This window comes from Athene cunicularia (genome assembly GCF_003259725.1).
Source record: "Athene cunicularia isolate RWA chromosome 1 unlocalized genomic scaffold, athCun1 chr1_part1, whole genome shotgun sequence".
Lineage (NCBI taxonomy): Eukaryota > Metazoa > Chordata > Aves > Strigiformes > Strigidae > Athene > Athene cunicularia.
In genome coordinates, this window is record NW_020799091.1 from 87811965 (window position 1) to 87833119 (window position 21155).

The 21155-nt window shown below is 35.9% G+C and overlaps 1 protein-coding gene across 16 annotated transcripts in view; it reads right to left on the reverse strand.

Annotated features, from left to right (window-relative positions):
* Nucleotides 1-21155, reverse strand: part of DMD (dystrophin) — a 1208820-nt gene that overhangs the window by 99408 nt on the left and 1088257 nt on the right. For all 16 annotated transcript variants that reach the window (XM_026858158.1, XM_026858211.1, XM_026858140.1 and 13 more), the window contains one exon: nt 12792-12852. In XM_026858158.1, the coding sequence (XP_026713959.1) occupies nt 12792-12852 (61 nt within the window). The remainder of the gene's footprint in view (nt 1-12791; nt 12853-21155) is intronic.

The following is a 21155-nucleotide window of genomic DNA, read 5'->3' on the forward strand; positions in this document are numbered from 1 at the left end:
AACCCCCAGATTTGACTGAGAATGACTGTGTCTACTGAGTCTGATCTTAAGTGTAAGTTTTTTTGCTAGTGATACATTTACTCAGAAAATTTTTTCTGTTTTGCTACTTAGTATACGCAGGACCACTGAATAGTGTTCTCATCAAAGACCTTCTGTGAGTGTCCACTACTCATATCCAAGGAGTATTCAGAGCACGGCTTTATGTTGAAAATGCAAATGACAACAACTGGTCACAATTTCTGCAGAGAATATTAGTACGTTTATGGTTATTCAGCTACTGCTAAATACAGCTGTACCTAACTGTGGCAGACAGCCACGAGGCAGCCTGTTACTCTTGAGAGTCAATTGTCGCAGGACTAATTTATATTTCTGCAGTACCTTACCCAATGGTATATTATCTCAGAAGGGACAGAGAGACCCTCTTCCACTCAGCAAAAACTTTAGCAAGTAGTTGCAATTCAGAGGGAGCCAGAATCAAATGATATTTAACAAATATGGAGCTGATGTGTGTTAACATACTGACAGTAAACTGTTAGGTAGCTTCCCAATATTGTTGGGAGGCTACAAATTATTATTTTTTATTTTTATAAATTAAATTACAATTTATATTTTATTAATTATTATATTAAATTTTATATTTTTATAAATTAAATTACAACAATATTCCCAATATTGTTGGGAGGCTACAAAGCTTTAGAATTTAGAGAATCAATGAAATTTCTCTGAAACAAGAGAAGAGAATGTGAGATAACCATCTCCCAGAAAATTTTTACTAAATCTCATTACCAAGACAATTAGCTTTTTATGGTTCAATCTCCAGACTCCCCATACAAGAAAGTGGTATTTCTGGCAATGTCAGCCCCTGCCAGCACTGATGGACAAAGAATTCAAGGGAGTTTTAGTTAATGGAGCCTGCTGTTATCCTGACTTCTGCAGGATAACAGACAGGTCGGACACCTGGATATAAGAAAGGAGTATTTTTGTTGTTCTTTAAAAATCTCAGTTAATCCACATGAACAGGTAGAATGTGAAAAGTGTCTGCCTTCTGTGGAGACATACAGTAAAACTGATACAGTGGTAAGTAACCAAGCATTAAAGATGCTCCAAAATGTACTCTGAAGTTAGGTGATGGAGAGAGCAACAGTACCACAAACAATTTCTAAGTTCTTCTTTCATCATTCATGTAACAACATAGACTGGGATATTATAATTAATTTAATGAGTACTGGTAATACAGTGGGCACAACATCTTTTAATGAGAAAGTAGGGCTGAAGCTGAATTAGATTACTGCTAATCCAAGTGGCTGAGTACTAAGTAAAAATCTCTCAGAAGATAATGACAATTTTAAGCAGAAATCAGAAAGAAAAATTATAATGGTTTGGTGCAGGAAAAGAAGATAAAATATTTTAAGGACAAGCAACACTAAATGTGTAAGTAGTTATAAAGTGCATGTACGAGACTGAAAGGATAGCTAATGGAGGCAGCAAAACATTGTGTAAAATAGTGGAAATGTCAACAGAGAAACATGGAGGTTTGAAAGAAAACATCTATTTTGGTCTTTTTGAGCCTGGGACTTAACTGTTTAATGGGGAGTGCTATACGGAAACAAGGAAAGAAATCTGTAACTAACAAGTTGCATTTAGAAGTCATCAGCACAACTAAATGAAATGAAACTCTGGAAGGAGAGGTGCTGGGTTTGCTATTAGGATGTGCCCAGGGATTGAAGACTAAAAGCAGTGCTAAGAGAAAGTCAGATAAAGAGGGTGATGGACTGGAGGCCGTGTGTCACCAGTGGGAGGACTGCCTCTGCAAAGGGAGCAATAGAAGGCAAGGAGAAGATGCAAAGTGAGGGGTAAATTATTACAAGGCAAAGCCTGACAAAAAGCTCAGAGAAGACAAGAAAGGACGGCAGGAAGATGGTTTGTTTAAAGCAGTGGAATGACCTAGAAGATTGTGAACAGTGAAAAGATTCTTGGAGTTGGATGACAGGAGATTGTTAGTGAGCTTATTAAGAACTGTTTTAGTGAGAAAGGAGTACAGAAGCTAGAAAAGACTAGGCAGGAAAAAAAATATGGACTGGAAACAGACACGAATTCCAGGAAAAAGAAGGGCAATGTTCTGGATATTTAAACAGTGACAGAGGAGAGATTTGTTTTATCAAGGACAGTCCTGAAGAAAGTGAATCCCATGCAAACAAAGAAGTAGCAGATAAACTTAAATGAAAATACATCACTAGAAATCTAAAGTCTTGAACAGGTCATTCTCTATGCTCCTGATGTCTAAGGGACTGAAGAAATTAAGCAAATGGACTTGTTCTCTAACATCTAGCTATTTGATGCTCGAAGTGTCATTCTTTCAATTTCTTGTTCTGAAATATATTATCTGTAACTGATTAAGAAACTTGCTATGACCTCAAAGGAAACTTGTTTCAAACAAGAATTTTTTCCTTCAAACAAACAATGTCTTTTAAACTCCATTTCCCTCACTATGACAAGCCCTTTGCTTTGAGTTGTTACTGCTGCACATTAGCACAGCATCAGCTTGACGAATATTCTTTCCTCTGTTGCAGACAGACCATATGGCCTGGCATTGGCTGAATATTCCTTCTCGGGTTTTTTTGATAATTTCTAAATACTGTTCACAAAAAAAAAAAACCCAAAAACCCAAACACGTTGAAAATGGAGATCATTCAGGTGGACAGGTTGGTATAAGTTTAGTTTCGGAATACTTCAAGATAAACATACCATCTAGAAACAACAAAATTCAGAGCTGCCTAATGTGCTTTTCAGTCATCTCTTAAAGTACTGAATGTGGCTGTCACTTCAAGCCAGCTTTTCTCTTGTGCTTCACATCAAAGGCAATTATGAAAATCACGGGGTTTCTTTTCAAAAACATGGAGTAATTTTCAAATTATAAATGTGAGATCTCTATACCTACTGAAACTGACATTGTGAAGTTTAGATTTAAAAAAAAATCCAGAATCCTATAGGTTTCAGTTGGTGAATTATCTCTGAATGATAGCTCAGTTAGAGAGTTCAGTTTTATGTTTTAAACTGCTTCATTTCAGGATTATTTTTAATGAACTTGAACTAGCATTGTCTTACAAAAAGATGCATTGAAGATCAACATTGGGTCATGAAAGCAAAATTTTAATATTCAATGACTGTTTTTATCATCAAGATTCAGCAAAACACAGCAATAAAAAAAGGAACATCACTGCAATAGATAAAAGCTGATAAATATACAGAAAAATATTTTATATTAGAACTTCTTGTACACTAATGAAATCTGCTCAGTAAAACTGACAACGTATGACTGGAGCTGGTGATAAAATGGAAGTAGAAGATGCTTTTAAACACATAACTAAATAAAATGCAAATTAATGACATGCAAAACTGTAATCAAGTTGTAAGAAAACCTATCATAAATGTAGGCTTGTTTACTTCAGAACTTTTCTAAGTTTAGCTGTTTAATCACATTTATCAAAGTCAGAACATGATTCTGGGGATTCTCAGCAAACATGGTTAAAAAACCCTCACTGATAGGAATTTTGCTTTAAACACTTTTAAAATTGTTCCTTAACTGTTTGGGCAGAGGTAGTCCCAGGAGTAAAAGAATACATATATGTGCATATAATATATTATTTTAACCTTAAGATTCCTTTCAAATTTGCATTTTTAAACATTCAAGTGAAGTTTTAGTTGGGGTAAGATTTGCCTGTGAGTTTACTACATATTGTTATTATCTCTATGGTTATATATGGAACTAAATTTTATACAGATTTCCTTAGGGACATTTACATTCTTCTCTATGGCTGTAATCTGTTTACTGCTGCTGCTGCTGTTGTTGCTGGTATCTAGTACTATTTGCAATTGCTTTAATTTTTTTCTCTATTTTCTAAAAGGTGTGCAGGTGAGGTCAGCCAACAATGTTGCCATTGATGAAGTCCTAAAGCTAAATGCAATTAAGCAGAGTTAAACTGAAGATGAGATAGTAGATAAAAATCACTGATCTGGGAAGACATATGCAGCTGATTTTCTAACAAAGGTGAAGCTTTTCTGTGTTTTAGAATGCAGTAGAATCTGTTAGCTTTTGTCACATTCTTTACAATGTTAACATTTATGTCAGTTTGCTTACAGAACCTCCAGGATAGCAGAGGGTGGATTGGACAATACTACTTGGAAATAAAAACTTATTTGAGTATTTTAGTATTTTTATTCAATTGAAATTTAATACCGTACTTTGTCTTTCTCATACTTGTTTATTCCCTATTTTCAGGTCACAATAGCTAAAATACTGGAACAAAACCAATAAATTTGTATGACCATATACTCTAACTCCCATCTCTTTGAGATGTTTATGGGGTATTTCCTGCTGCAAAGGTGTCTCCTCATTATGAACAAAGTATTACTTCCATGTCTCAACTAGAAATGCTTTGGGCTGTGATTAAAATCTTAACATGGTGTTTCATGTTGGTGATGTAGTTGGGATATCTGTATGAAGCATCTGTTCCCAAGTCAGTTTTCCCAAGTAGTTTTCTAGCTAGCCCTTTAAATTTTAACTCCATGCCTGTAATCCCTCACTCTAACAATTTTTCTTCCTATGCTTCATGCAGGATGTCATAACCCTCAAGCCTTAAGTTTTACAACATTGTCTCCAATAATAAAGCTTTTAAACAACAACAAAAAAGAGATAACTTTGTTAAAAATGAAGCACAGCAAAAAGTATCTTTGCCCCTACTCCTATATTATCTCTGCAGTAGTGAACAGAAAAAGTATCTTGAAAAGGAAAAACAGGAGACAGGTACATATTGAAATTCAAAAGGAAATCTAAGTTATTTCCTAGCTAGATATCTAAAGCCCCTTTTTCTACTTAAATGTTAAAATAATAGAAAGTTTTCTAGCAGGTATCTAGATAAATACAAAATACCTGAATGATACTGAATTACTGTGGGTTTAGATATTTAGATTTTTTTACAACCTTTATTTATTGCAAGAAAATTCAAATCTGAATGTTAATCCCCCACATTAATTTACCATACAGTTTCATTAACATAATAATGTGTAAGTTCACATCATAAAGTGTGAAGTATAAAAGTGACGAATAAATCTCATGCCAACTTCACATATACAGCAACCTTCATTCTTAGTAATTTATTGCTGTATTAACTGAGTTTGTGCCCTCCTGAAGCCCCCAGCCTAACACATACAGCTTTTACACAAATTTTGGCCCTGCTGGAAAAGAGGTCCTGGACACACAGAATGAGTACGTGTTAGGTAGCAAAATTCAACCTCTACTCACCACTGTAATGAGTAGGCAGTAGACACCATTTGGTGTCTGTGCTAGGCTGGTTATATAAAGATTGCTACTTGATAATGACTATCTGTTGTGTTTTACCATAATCTCATTTTCTGAACTCAACTGCCATGGAAAAAACATGAATGCTTGTCTCATCAAAACTACTTGTAAGAAAAGCAATTCATTCAGAGATGTTGTGATGTGCTTTTTTTAATGGTTTGTTTTTCTTAAATTATGTAGCAATAGATTTGCTAATATAAAAATTTATCTGATGAATACTTGAAATTCAAAGCAAATATGTAGCATGCAAGAGGCTGCCAAGTGTATACATCATATTTGAAATTTTAATTTATCTCATAAAGTTAAACTTTTAAATCAGAAATGAGAAATAAGCAAAATGAATACAGATGATTTAATCATTCCTAACCTACTGGTTAAAATCTTTAAGTCTAAATGCAATTTTACTGACATTTATACAGTTCTTATTTCATTCATTTTATGTTTCTCTTAGAATCTGTGACCCCTAAGCATAATATATACACAAATTAATTCTCAGGATTGAAGATCTAAAGATAAGGATATCACAGAACTGATGTGCAACACAGAACTGATTGCAGCTAATATCTGACAAGAAAAAAAAAAAGGAAAAAAAAAAAGAAGAAGAAGAAATCATTGAAAGGGATTCAGTGAGGGGAAAAATGTGTCAAATAATCCATAGTCATGATTCAGTAAGTACAGACTAAATAAATTGCTCAGGACAAGAAATGTGCCAAGGCAGGTGGAGAACATTTTGAAAAGCGGGAACTTATTGCAGTCTATAGAACTGGCATCTTAGAAAGTCAGAGAAAGAAGAAATACAAGAGAGGTTCAGCATCTTCAGTGAGTTCATTTCGGAAAAACAGTCAATCTGGGTGAAAATCTGACCTCGCCCTGACAGACAGGCCACTTAAAGAATCAGAAGCAGCCCAGCTGATATGGCCAGTTCTTGCATCCTCAGTCTTCTCTTGATGTTGCACTGCCCTAGATGCCAATACTAGAACATTAGTCTACCAAAGCCTGTGTGACCACAGCAAATACAGCTGGTGATGTAAATCGTATCTGTCCATATCCAGTACTTTTTAACTGGTATTGAAACATAACTTAAAACACACATATAATTATAGTCCTGCCTTATATTAAACTGATAAGATCATGAAGAGGACAAAAAAGGACACAGTAGGTGAAAAGGGATCAATTTAATGCTGGCTCTTACTATATGGATGAAACTTTTCTCATGTGGAATGGAGAAATTGTGTACTTCTTTGTGGAGCTAGCTGCATCAAAAGAGACACTGAACCAAGGGGGGCAGTGCAGACAATGGATGTGGCAAGTGCTGCTTTGGAGGAGCTGTCAGTCTTTGCAGGAAACAAAGAAATTATGAGACTTCTTAGTATAACAAGAATATATAAAAAATTTGAGATATTTTTCCCCATTTCCTTGAAGATTTCATTGGACACTTGTCAGAAGCTGTCTTCTCTTTGTCATCTAAATTAAGTATGTAATTGATCTTTAAAAAAAGAAAAGTCTGACAGGCAAATCTTTCTATTTTTTTTTTTTCCTTAATGTGTCTAATCTTTTCAACTTCAAAGCATTCCAGTGGAAATCAAACATAATTCCTATTTTTGAATCCTGCTCATTAAGCACACAGTGTTTAAAACATGGGCTCAAAGTATATGGCAATAAATCTTAGCTATCAGAAGCAGCTGTAAAATTTACTTTTTTATGGAAGATCTGGTATATACTCTACAAAATAGGACCATATTGTATAGATGTCATTCAACTTTGTAAAAATTATATTGGCTATGTTAATTTTTTATTCATTTACTTCAGTTGTTAAATGTAGCCTGACTATATTTAACAACTGAAGTAAAACGTAGCGGATAGAAATGAAGTAAAAAGTAAAATTCAAGCAAAAATCACATTCAGCTTACAATAAATATAACAATTTCAGCTACAATAAAATATTTAAGGTTATGTAATTATATTCTATTACTCTATAAAGAGATGAACTCCTTGTACAGTATCAAAAGTTTACTTTTCACATTACTGCCTATAAAAAGAGCTCATTTATTACTCTCCTAGCCTCAGAGCTGGAAAACAATGAGTATTTGGATTTAATGGATTTAAAATGTTGGTACATTCCTTTTAATTAGGAAAATAGGAAAGCCAGATGCCGTCTAAAATTCTCTTACCCAGCTCATTACCTGCATAACACATTTTTAGATTTAACCTGCACAAATTTATCCCTGCACCATTTAACCTCTCTGAAATGCTTAACACTGTTCAATCTTTGTGAACATTTGTACTGAATGAATCTGACAACAAAGCTTAAGAAATTTACTATCCACTCAAATATGAGCACTGTTGTATCAAGAGGACCAAGCTCCAAGTGTTGTGTAAGTGCCTGAGGAAGCTGATCTCTACCCTTCACCTCAGGCACTAAGTTACATGTCGTAATGTTGGTAAAGCACATGGTTCCCATCAGTTGCTGCCCCTAACAAGAGGCTGCAGCCCTGCTCCCAGTCCCTGCACCAGCTAGGATACGATAAAATTGCTGCTGAGTACTTATAATTCATTTCAAAACAAATTAAATCCCCTTCAGTTACTTTGCAAGTGAGGGCAGTAACTCCCGGCTGACAGATGGTAACGAAGAGCAGACCCACGGGATCTTCCCTGAGTGCTCTTGCTCAGTCAGCGGGAACACATCTGTTTATAACCTCCTCTTTCATTTTAAAGGTAGTTAAAGGCTCAAGATTTCTCATTTATTTACACTCAGAGTTTAAATTTTTGTGACAAGTTTTGGAATCGAGGCTTTGCAGCCCTACACATGATAAAGTCTGCACTTGGACAAACCTCTAAGAAATATCTCATATTTCATTTAGATTTTTATGCTAGACAGCATGACGATTTACAACACATAAAGGAAGGCTGAAAAGTATTATACTTTTCCTTTCCTTTACAATAGTTTCAATTTTCATATGAAGAGTTCAGACTGAAATACAGGAAAATATCACAATAGGTGTGCTTTTAAGAAGCCAAAATAATACCCTTTTGGTACTTGGCAGATAGGTTAACTGTCAGCTAAACACATGGTTTTTCATAGCTTGCTCACAGCTTCACTCACTACATATACAATCTCATGCATTATTTATTTATGGTTCTCCATGTCTCTCTCTGTTCTGTCTGACACATATTTCCTACTACTTTTTGTGGCTTATACTTATCTACATTCTGCGGAAGAAACAATTAACCCAAGTAATTTTACCAGAACAGTAACTCTTTGCTTTATTTTATCTTAGTAGAACTTAATTCATTTATCCTGTCTCCAAGTTGAACAAAAGTAAAAGAATCATGGCTTTAATCTGTTTGATTTTACAATGAAAACTTAGGGCTCTTAGCCTTTTTTCTGTGTTGAAATTCTGCATGGTTAAACAACAATTAAAAGGGAGATTAAAAATTAAGACAACAAAGAAGTATGTTTATAGAAACTGGCTCACTAGATCTCCAGTATGAAGGATGGAAAGACTGAAGAATCTGAAACTAACAAGAACGTATGTCACAAACTGATACGTATAATGCAAGTCAAATACTCCCATAGGAAACTACAATGTGGAAGAAAGTGAGCAGGTGGAGATGCACAGTCCTTGGAGTTAGCTCACTGCATAGCTAATTTATATAGATAGGCTTATATGGATCTTCTCAAGGAGTCAAATCTATGCTCCCGAGAATCCAGCTTTGCCCTCAGCAGGACAAAGTTCAGTGAACTGCTATAATCTGTATAAGAAAATAAGCTTGGCTGGGAAATAACTTGGAAGGCTTCCTTTGTGGGAAGTACTGAGATGAAAGACTACTGTATTTTTGCAGAAGCATTTTAAATGCTTCAAAAGAATGGGCACAGCAAGAGGGCAAGAAGACAGACAATATTAACTGGCAAGTCAGTTATACAGAGGAAGAATAATGTCAAAGATTAGTACAAATATAGAAATCACACCTAGTAAATTTCAACACATCATGATGGCAAGAATATGGAATTTTTTTTTAGAATCAAAGTATGTTGCAGACTTCAATTCAACTCCTCCTCCTTACTCCAAGGCAACAGAGACCTCCTCGCACTCTGTAATGGACACGTTTGCTGCGCACAGGATAAGCCATACACAAGAGATGCAAACATGATTCAGAGTACAGCTGCTTAATATCCCCTGGTGCTCTGCGGGAGGACAAACACTGAAGAGGAACTAGGTTGTGCAGCATGACTGAATGCTGCTTCTGGTGTTGCAAAATCCAAAGTAGACATTTGATTTTGCTATCTATCACTGCTTTGGAGCAGCTCCTCTATCTGTTTGATTGGAAGATAAGAATGTGCGTGTGCATACATGCATATGTGAGATCCCTTTCATCATAGGGTGAGCTCTGCTAAGATGTGATCTAACCTGAATTATGATGTTAAAATCTGCAGCCTCCCTACCTTCATTATCTGTCTTTTTTAGAATTTGAGACTTTTTTATCTTTTGATGCGTATTCAGTACTCTTTGTGCTGTGCATTTTTTCTATGTGCTTTTCAGATTTCTGAGGTACAGTAATTGCCTGTTTTGTCTCCTCAAAACTTAAGTTTAGAAATTTTAATGAATAACTAAAACATTTTTAAAGAGTACAGACATGCCTGTGCCTGCTTCTGCCTTCCCATTTTCTGTGCTGCACTCCAGTAAGAGCAGGATCAAGGTTTTCAAGGAACAGGACCGATTAAACCGAAACCTATTTTTTATATTCCTTTTCTTTTTTAATCTAATAAAACCTTTCAATCCCGTTCTAGACACAAGAAATATATCAAGGAAGAAAAAAGTAAAGAAGAAAAGGTTTGGATAAAATGTGCTTTAGAGCAATTTTACATGTTTTAATTCAGAGACAAAACAGAAAGTTTTTTAACTCAGTAGCAACTTGTGCGCTGGGGAGGTGCTCAGTACCCAGGTAGCAATGTCCACTTGCTGCTTGAGAAGCCAAAACACTTCTGCTGTGCTGGAACACAAAAATTTGATTTCTCAGTTCACTGGTGAATAGAGAGGTGAGGCTGAACCATTGGCCTAGCTTGTCACCCCCATAAGGAGGGAAGCACATAAAAGGGTGGAGGGAAATCCACCAGAATGCAGCAGCTGGTGCAAAGCCATTGGACTGAAATTTTCATGAGACTGATGGTAGGCCAAGAAACTACAAAGTGGCAGAGACTGGAAACAGCTGAAACAGGTTGTACACTGTCAATAATTGTATTTTCCACGGCAATGATGCCTATGCCAATACAACTAAGAAAAAAAAAAAAGATACTGGCGTGAATAATCTCAAGAAGGAACATTTGAAGTGGTTAAGTTTTAGAGGCAACTAGTTGCTACAGATTAATCAACTGTATAAAATGAAATTTTAACCAGGAAAATCACAAAATTTGAAGATATCTGAAGATACAGTAAGTAAACATTACTGCTGAAGATTTAGCACTAGGTACTGCCTGATTTGTGGATTTATCAAATGCTGTGTCATTGTAAATGTGAAAATGATGAGATAAAACAGTTAAGCTTCAAAGCAGAACCAGATAAAATGAAAACCAATAAAACATGTAGCAAGTCTGGTTAATGAAGGGGGCTATCACCAATATTCTACACTGATGACAAAGAAAATCATGTAAACATCAAGAGAACACTGTTTGTAGAAGCTCTTTTAGAGAATTAACAACGGGTAGAAGAGTAATATGTCAAAGATTAAAGAAAGAATATGGTAAATTTAAAAGTCAGAATGGTACAGAAAACGACTCAGTTGTGTGTAAATATGAATACAAGTGATGAGAATCACTGAAAATAAAAAAATGACTGAGGACCAATAGAGAAAGGAGTAGATGTGACCACTCACTAATACTCATTATAACTTGACTGGTTCATTCTACATCTCAAGGACAGCAAGGTTGTTTGGGTTTTTTTTTAATAAAAGATAAAACTTTAATTAAACTAGTAGTGCTACAACTTTTTATGGGTATTAAGATTTTTCTAAAGGGAACAAATTAAAACAAGTGTATTCCTTTGAATCTGTAAGCAGCCTAGAACAGAAGACGACTAAAATCTAGAAAGGAATAAGCAAGAACACCACTGACCATTTTAACACAAAGAGTCATTACCCATGGCTGCTGGATGTGAGTAGCAGAGAGAGGTGGGAAGGAGAGCACAAAATGCTTCTTGTGCCTACATTAAGAATTGCCAAGGTATCTCTCCCCAGTAATGGCACTTCATGCCATGGGAAAGCAAAGAGGATCTTTTCCTTCATAGTAGTAACATAAACTGACTCTTACACGCCAGAGCATTGACTCTCTTTCCAGCATTTGTCTCCTGTAAATTGCCCCTCCTCTTTGATAGAGCTTTCCATTTTCTTTGTGACTGTTTCATTATTCATAAACAGTGGAAAAATTACAAATTTAACACAACATTAAACCAACTTAGCCAGGTATAAGTGTACCTCTGAACTGCACTACAGACTTGGATTTCTTCATGTGTAAATCAAACTCTGAAGCTGCTGTTGCAGTTCACCTTGCTGTGAAGGTTGCAACTGAAGTGCCACTGAAAGAGGTTATCTTCAGCCAGATGGCTTCAGTGACACTAGTTGAGTTTGCAAAGTGTTTTGGAAATATAAGAAGGAACGTGTAAATATGTGTATTAAACATCACCCATGTTTCGTCACTTGCACTACAGTTTTTATCGTAGATATTGCATCACCTGTTTCATTCAGAAGTTATGAATAAGTAGTTCAAGCCATATATTACAAATAATAAAGAACTAAAATGAAAAGGAAAAATGTATTAAAGCATCTTTCTTATTTGCTGTGTAGTAGCTCTCTTTAGGGCATTAGAAGCAGGTGTCTCCAAATAGTTGATTTAAAAAATTTTCTTCTAATTTTTTATGCATACACATGTCTCAAAGCAAACTAGCTTAAATTGGGAAACTAAAAAAATAGTGCATAGGGACTAATTTGTCCCTTGTCATTCCTCAGCTACAGAGTTTTCCAAGTACTGTCCCTAAAGGAATTCATAGTATAAAGTATGTGCATTGCTAGGTTAAAAAAACAGTGTATCACATTCACAACTGCAATTCGGATTTTTTGTTTGTTTGTTTGTTTTTCAAAACCTGCCATACATACTCTTCAGTGGGTAATGGTGCAAATTAAACTATAATCCAGATACCCCAAAGCTTTACTTAGCTTGCAGGTGATTTACAGTAGCATAAACCCAAAGAATTTACAAATCAGTGCATCCTACTGTGCTTTTAAATAACACACTTCTGTGAAATTTATTTCACATTTCACTCCTGTTTGTTCTTCCCACCTAGACACCACAGAAGCAGTTCATGGTAATCTAAGAAAATTACTAACTGTCCTCTTAAATGACAAATGTAAATATCTGGAATGAATTACTGTTTATACTCACTTGATATAATATGGCACTTTGTTTGGTGAGATTGCCCTCTCCCAGGGGCCTTGGACAGAAGCTGTTAACAACAAAGAAACAGATAAATAAATAAATGCACACATGCGTTCATACATACAAACATACCTAGAAGAGAACATGGAGGTCAAGTTCAAACTTGAAAAACAACATTAATCTCTAGAATTACAATTTTACACTCGGCCACACCGATACAGGTCTGTTTGCTCAGTTGCCTGTGAAGGCAGGAAGGATTAACCTGCTCTTCTGAAATTTCTGTCCTAATCTGAGAGAAACTGAACTCATTCAGCTGCAAAGATAAATACAAACCCTCCTTGACTCACCTTACAGAACAGATATGAGGAGCGGCTGAGGGAACTGGGGCTGTTTAGGCTGGAGAAGAGGAGGCTGAGGGGAGACCTCATCGCCCGCTACAGCTACCTGAAAGGAGGGTGCAGGGAGCTGGGGATGAGTCTCTTTAATCAAAAATAAGATAGTTCAAGAGGGAATGGCCTTAAGTTGCATCAGGGAAGGTTTAGACTCGATGTTAGGAAATACTTCTTTCCAGAAGGGGTTGTTAGGCGTTGGAATGGGCTGCCCAGGGAGGTGGTGGAGTCCCCATCCCTGGAGGTGTTTGAGAGTCGGGTTGACATAGCGCTGAGGGATCTGGTGTTGTTGGGAACTGTCAGTGTTAGTGTAATGGTTGAACTGGATTATCTTCAAGGTCCTTTCCAACCTAGATGATTCTGTGAAGCAGAGCAAGCAGCCTATCTTTCTGATGTGTTCTTTTATAGTGTTCCTCCTGCTAATGTGTTTGATTGGGTTTTCTTCAACTTCTTTCCTTGTGTGGTCAGTGCCTTCCATCCTTCTAGGAAGGGAATTACATGCTTGTTCACATTTCATGTTGAGTGAAGTTACACTGAGAGACCATCTAAGTATTTTGTTTATTCTCTTGTTGACATGTTCTAAATGGAGAGCAATTTTCTTTTATTGCTCCACATTACTACTTGTGTCTTATTGACTTTAAATAACAGCAAAAAATGGAGAAAATGACAGTGTGATCACAAGAAAGAGAGGAAGTGACATTACTCACTCCTGACTATCACAATGTTAAATATCGACATTTTTACAATGAAAATATTTTTTTAACAAATTTTTTATAAAACTTGTTGGCAAAACAATTGAGAAATTTTTTTTATTAGATGTTTTATTACAGGCAGAGAAAACCTACATTTTAGGCCATAATCAGAAGATATTTTTTTTTTATTAAGAGTTTGTTATCTGTCAAAACCAGAAGGACCAAGAACTTCTTTTTTAAAGGTATTTATTAAAAAAGAAAATACTTGAAAAGTGATCTAGTGGAGGGAAGAAAAAGCCTGTTTTCTTCACCCAGTGTAACCCTTCTTTTTAGTGACCCCTGCTGTTCACAAAGGAAAATAATGGTTACCAAGACAACTAGTAATTAGCTGCTTGATCATTTGGCTCTGAGTATTTTCTTTTCCTCTCTTATTCAAAATAGATACTTTAAAAACACCACTCACTGTCTGCAGGTACTTTAACAAAGTCAACAAATCACAGCTGATACAAATAGAAATGACCAATACACACATTTCTTACATTTTGCACCAGAACTGTTAACCAGATTCAGAGAAATCAGTCTGCAGAACAAAAGCAAAACAGTGAGAAATCTGTAAACCACACATGTCCTTGACACAGGGTGCCCAGAGCAATCACAGGATGGGATGGAGGTCCAGTGATTTGTGTTTGTCATGGTGCCAGGGAGGAACAAGAAGTGAGGTGTAGGCCGTGCAGTCCCATGCTTTTGCTTATCTCAAGGATTTTTGCAGTAGTCAGCCAGCCTTGTTTCTCATCCTCCCTCTTTTTTCCCACAAAAATCAGCTGCACCCCTCGCACCAAGGAATGTGCTGTGTCATTACTCAAAAGATAATGGCTTGACTACAGTCCCACCCACTCACACATACATACTAAGATAAATACTACTCTGAGTTTGTGTCTAACTCAGGAATGATAATTCAACACCAAATCAGAGGGACAGGTCGATGGGTTTGTGCTCCTTGCTCCTCCCCGCCCCGCCCAGAAGGGATGCCTTTTGGTAAGATTTGAGTCCTAGCCCTTGGCTGCGCTGATTACCTGGGAATTATGTAGGTGTGATTGCAATTGTTTTTCTTTTGTGTAGTGCTATATAACCAACCTACAGTTTGTGCATTTATCACAGGCACTCTCAAAGAATCTGTAGAGGTTGCATAAGAATAAACTGTACTATTTGTGAACCTGACGGCTTCTCTTGAATGCAACTGGACCTACAGCCTATGGGCTGTCCGTGCATCTGGTGTCAGCCTATAGTTCTGTCCCTAATTGGCATACCTATTAAGAGATAGGAGCTGCCTATAAGAGGAGCTGCCTATAAGAGATAAGAGCTGCCCCTAGCCCCTCTAATCTCTGAGGACCAGCTAGAATGCAAGGGGATTAATCTCTTACCAAATTAATCAACACCCATGTACTGGAGCACAGGCAAGAATTGGAGGAAAGAGATGAAACTTTCTTATAAAAATGGCTGAATAGAGAAATCTTGCTATTTTGGTAGTCACACACACATGAATTTTGAAGCAGGGCTGGAAGGTGGCTAGGGACCTCACAGAAGGGACATAAATCAGAGGGCAACAGTGGAAGAAGTTAGAGACATTCTAGATGGTCTGAAAAGGAGCAGGAAAAGCAACTCAGAAGAGGGTAGAGGCTGGCAAGTGGGACAATAGGTTTCACATACTTTTGAGACGATGCTGAGAAGATAGGGAAAGGAAGGAATATGTTTGGAAGAAATACAAGTATGATAATCCTGTTTTAGATTGCTGGTGGCCAAGGATTTATGAAAAGCCTACCACAGCATCTTTGTACGGCCTGCTGTTATCTTCAACCCCCAACTAACCATCTGTATAGCTGAGCGTATTGCTTTCCTATAACTTGTACAGATCTGCATTTTTCTAAAAAGGGTGAAATTAAATTTCAAAGGTATGAACCATGACAACAGGTAACTTTCAAAATGTGCAGGAAAGAGAATTTGAATTACAGTGTTAGAGCTCATAGAAAAACAGCATGCTGCAATGTCACTGAAGTCTGTATCATGACCTACACATACGAGAGCACAGGACTCTGTGCATTTTCATATACAAGTACAAATACTCAGATACACTCATAATTTATATATGATCAAATACTCCACCTTGGGAGAGGGACTGTTCTTTTGTTCAATATTCATAGGCTGTGTAGCTGAAGGGCTCTGAAGGCCAAGGTTGCCATGCATTAAGCTGGCTCTTTTCAGTAGCACAAGCTGTAGCTGCAACATGCACGCAGCTTCTCAGTTTCTGTAGTGCTATAGTCTCAAATGATGTAAAGATATAATCTGTTACATAATTTATAGGAATGCAAAAATTATCAAAAAAAAGAGTATCATGTAATGGTTTTATGTTAACTACGTTAAAATAAGGGAACATGCCTTACTTTTAACTCTGGTTTTACGTTCATATAAAACAACCTTGATGCTTAATTATTTTTTCTACTGGTGAGAACATAAACTTCTGTAAATGTAATTTTGGTGACTGATCCAATATTCTCCATCATCTAGAAGGGGGATGGAAACTGAAACCAAGGAGTTAGACATAGATTACAGTTTCATTTTACACTACTAATTACTTGTTGATTTCTTCATATGTTTTTATTCCGTAATACTAAACTGTGTGTTAATATATCGTCCATCACACAGTTTTAAAATTCCTACTCAGTGAGAGTAAGGTTTCTTACCCATGGAAGTTTGTATTATCTGAGGACTAATTAATATAAGATTATACTAAATTATAATTTTTGAAAATAACCCTTCAGTATTAACTAAAAATTTACCTTCTTACATCATTATTACAATCATTGAAACAATCATTAATATTTCCCACTGGAATACGACCAAACTACAGTTCTTCCACTTTAAAATTTGTTTTCAATTCAATACCTAAATACAAAAGAGATTGCTGCATATTTTTTGGAAAGTGTATTTCTTCTGTTGCTTCTGAATTAGTCTGGGTAAGAGCTTTGCAGTCATAATTTATTATCACATAATCTCACATACAACAGTGTTCTTGATACATTAGAAGAGGAACAAATACTTTGCTTTCATGAGAAACTAAGTGCTTTAAGAATAACAAACAATTCTGTAATGTTCCGCATAATTGGATTTAGTGTTCCTTCAAGAGACTGCAGTGAAGCTGTCTATAATACACTTTTGGTTTTCTGGATGATTCTAGCCTTGCATAAATTTGAGTTGACAAAACACATGGTACTTTTTACAGCTATGCTAAGATAATAATAATTTAATTTTTGGCAGAAGCTTGGAACAGCTGTTTCTTATCTCTGGTTACCGGTACAGGTTTACTATCCATTATAAACCTAGTGCAGGTAATGGACATATATTTAATTTCTGGTTAAGACCGTTTTATTAGTCCATCTAAAACTCTTGCCAGCAAAGGTTTTCTTATATGACACTCTAGTATCCCTGTGTGCTACAGCACTCAAGAAGCAGACATTTTCCTGTTTGCTAAGTGTAATTCAAAAGTGTTTTATTGTTCTAGCTTGCACAGCGTAAGAACCCATTACCATACAGCCAGCTACTTGCAATGCTGTTGACTGAAATTAAATACTACCACAAAATACAGGGCATTTTAAAAGTGAATTTATATTTCCCTATACTTCATTTGCATTGATATACATTTTAATGGTTACCTAATTTGGGAGTTTTATTTCTTTCTGTTGTTTTGCTAAATCCAAGCCTTGCTTTGTGAACGTGGTTCTTGACACTAAGTCTACATCCTTGTTTGCAGAATGTATAAAAAAAAATGGTAGCATGCTGGCTCTCTGAACTTCAGCAGTGTTTTAATCTATGCAAGGACCCGAATGAAATATTAAATAGGACAATGGTATAATTTTATCTGTGTTGATATTACAAAAAATAATCTAATATTTCACTTTAGCATTACAAACATAGTGAAAAATACATGTATGTTTACAAATAGCAAACTATTTCTCCTCCAGCTATTTAAAGAATAAACTTAGTATGTCCACATTTAAGCTATTCTTAGTGGTCCTTATTTACATAGTCAGCACACACTTCTAGTCACTCTACAATGGCATGAATATACATTTTCAGTTCTAAATATGAGTCAAAAGATTTTCTTTGTATGTCACTAGGGGTTACAGTGTTGGGAAACAGTTTTAAGACAGAAACCACAAAGTAGCACTGCCTAGTGCCCATACACTGTTACATCTATTTTCTCAATTATTTTTTTCTTAGAAATTTATTATATATGCATTTCAGCATCATGATTGTGAACATAAAAATGAGTTCAGCTGTAACTATCAAGACCTGCGATACCTGCTTGGTGGTCATAGTAGCTGTAACTCAGCAAGGCACTTAATCATGTTCAGATTTTAATAATGCTAATAATTCACTGGTTCGTCCTAGGAATTCTACCTGCATGCCTTACATGCCTCTATCTAGCATTACCATCATTTATGTCTTTAAGCAAACATAGAGCCAGGAATTTATTTACAGAAGGTTTGTCTTCACAGCAATTATTTTCACTGCAGCAAGGTATGGAATTGGTGACTTCAGACAAAGGCAGACAGGGAGGATGAAATGATGAGACAAGTTTTGCATCTGGAAAGACTGATTCCCCAAGAATCAGAAGTTCACATCTGTGTGAGGTACCTTAACCTTTCAAAGATGCATTTACTACTATTCCAATTATTTTCAAATGAGACCATTATAAATGAGAAACTATTGCTCGACAGACTATAAAGAGCTTATGCTTCTCTTCTGAGAGAATATGCTAAAGCAATGTTTCCCCTCCATATCAGTTCATGATATACGCTGGCAGAATGCCATCTCCAATACATATGGCTGCATGACAGTGGCACAACAGAAGTGTTTGCATAATCTGTGAGTTCTCTGAGATCCTTTACAACAAATGTCACTATACATCTGTAAATTACAATTCCCTCCCCCCCCCACCGGTTTATAGAGAATTGATTTCTAAATTATGTGTACTACTGTACTAGGTGAGACCAAAGAATAATCTGATCACAGTGTGTAGCACTGAGGTCTAATGTTGCATTGTGCGGTTGAGAAACTAATATCAGAATACACTGAGTGCACAGTTTAGAAGTTACAAGGCAGAAACATCAAGCAAAACCTGTCTTTCATAAGGACTAGACAGCATGGGGTCTATTCTGCTCCAAGCCCCAGCTCATGGTGCTGCACACGTGGATGGATTTATGGGCATTTCAGAGACAGAGAGCTCTTTCTCAGCTTGGGTTCTGCTGTTCTTAAACGCAAGCAAACACTACTTCCCTGCAATGCTAGCAGCACAGTCTGTCGCTGCAGCCCAGACGCAGACAGTTACTGAATATACCATTTGCAGAATGCTTGTGACCAATTTGAAGAAGGGATTATTAATCATAAAAAAATTCAGCATGTGATCAGGGACAATTACAGTGATGGTCATTTTACAAGAGTTATAAGAGAGGTCTTTCCATCCTGTGTTGCCTGATGGAATCTTTACAGCCAACTTAAGATTTCTCACCTGCAGTCTAGGGTCAACATTATATGATACAACCTAAATAATGCACACCTTTAATTATGAATAGTGTTTTTAGAAGTTTCCAAATGCCACTTGTAATGCAAAGTATAAAATTCATCTAATGCTCATTTTCTTAAATGTCACACTACTGTAAAATGGCAAAAATACAAGCATCTACTTGTTTAATAAAGAAATACTTCTTGAAATACAGCTAAGTGATATAGTCTGTATCAATCCACATATCCCAAGTTACAGGTACTTCATACTGCTAACTTCTGTTGCACTCATGATCTTAAGAATAAAAATCTCAAACTGTCTCATCAAATGAGGTCATAAAATGACCTAATCAAATTGGTGATTTTTATGCTAATAAAGTTAGATAAATAGAAAAATAAATATTTGATAAATATTCCATGTCACATAACAAAACATAGCAGAAAAATTATAGAATTTACCTATTGTACCACAATCCTGGAGTTGGAGTGCAAAGGAATATCCTAAACTGAACACAACATCCTTATGACAACATGGGTGCATGGTTAAATGCATCAGAGTTAAACTTGGCAGTGTAAAAAATGAAGTAGTTTTCATTTAGGCTGCACAGATCCAACATTACTCCAAAAAGATTATAAAATATTGGGGGGAAGATATTTCATAGCAACATACCAAGTGAGACAGTGGACAAAAGTATAATAGGCAATAACCCATCTTTTGAGTCTGGTAGTCATTAAGAGTAAAAGATAACATTTGATTGCTTGCAAATTATTTAGCATTGGAGAACATAGGATTATCTACCAAACAAGAATAAAATACAGAAATTCATTAGGCTGCTATTTAAAAAAGACAGCAATTTTCCTGACCGGTCCCTCTAGAAAACCTTCTGCTTCAAAATAAATACTATACAGCATTTTTAAATTGATGACAACTGAAAACCAAGAACACAAGAGCGATTTAGAATGAGTTATTTTTAACTACTATTCTAAGGTATTTTTTATTGGAAACCTTTTTTTCACAAAGACAAGATATTAATTGCAAGGAAAACTTGCTTGCTTCCATGTGAAGAGAGGGGAGAACATCATAATTTGAAAACTGACTATATCGTTTTGTTCAGAAATTTGTACCCCAATGCATTATAGTTGAAAGGGTCACTTAGCATAAAAGTGCAGGAAAAAGGAAAACATAGGTATAAAGCTGGAATTCCATAAATCCTATTTCATTGTGAATCAAATATATTAAGTTTAATGGAGAGATTCTCTGTGGTTTTCCAGAGAAGAAAATACAATGGAAAAATTAAAGCCTGCAAGAGAAGGACTGGTGATCATATGACCTGATGACATACTTTCACTGTAAAACTAATTCTAGTAATTTTATTCCAAATATAAGAATAAGGAGATTGTCTCAAAACATGCCAGTGTTATATTTACCTTAAAATCTTTAGCAGTCAGGCAAAGGCTAGCACTGCCAAAAGTTGTAGCTGTGGTTACAATATTCTAAACAACACACAAACGGACAGAAGATATTTCATCCTAACTTTAAACCCGATTTACCCATCACACAAGTCTTAATGATGAATTGGTGCCCAGAGCTGCTACAGATTCATAATGATAACATCAAGACCTGTTGAAGTGAACAACTTTTTGTTGGTATTTTAATACTTTTTTCCTTTTCCAGAAGCACATGCAGTCATTTTTTTATTTATAAGTAGAAAAAAATGTTTTCTAGCACC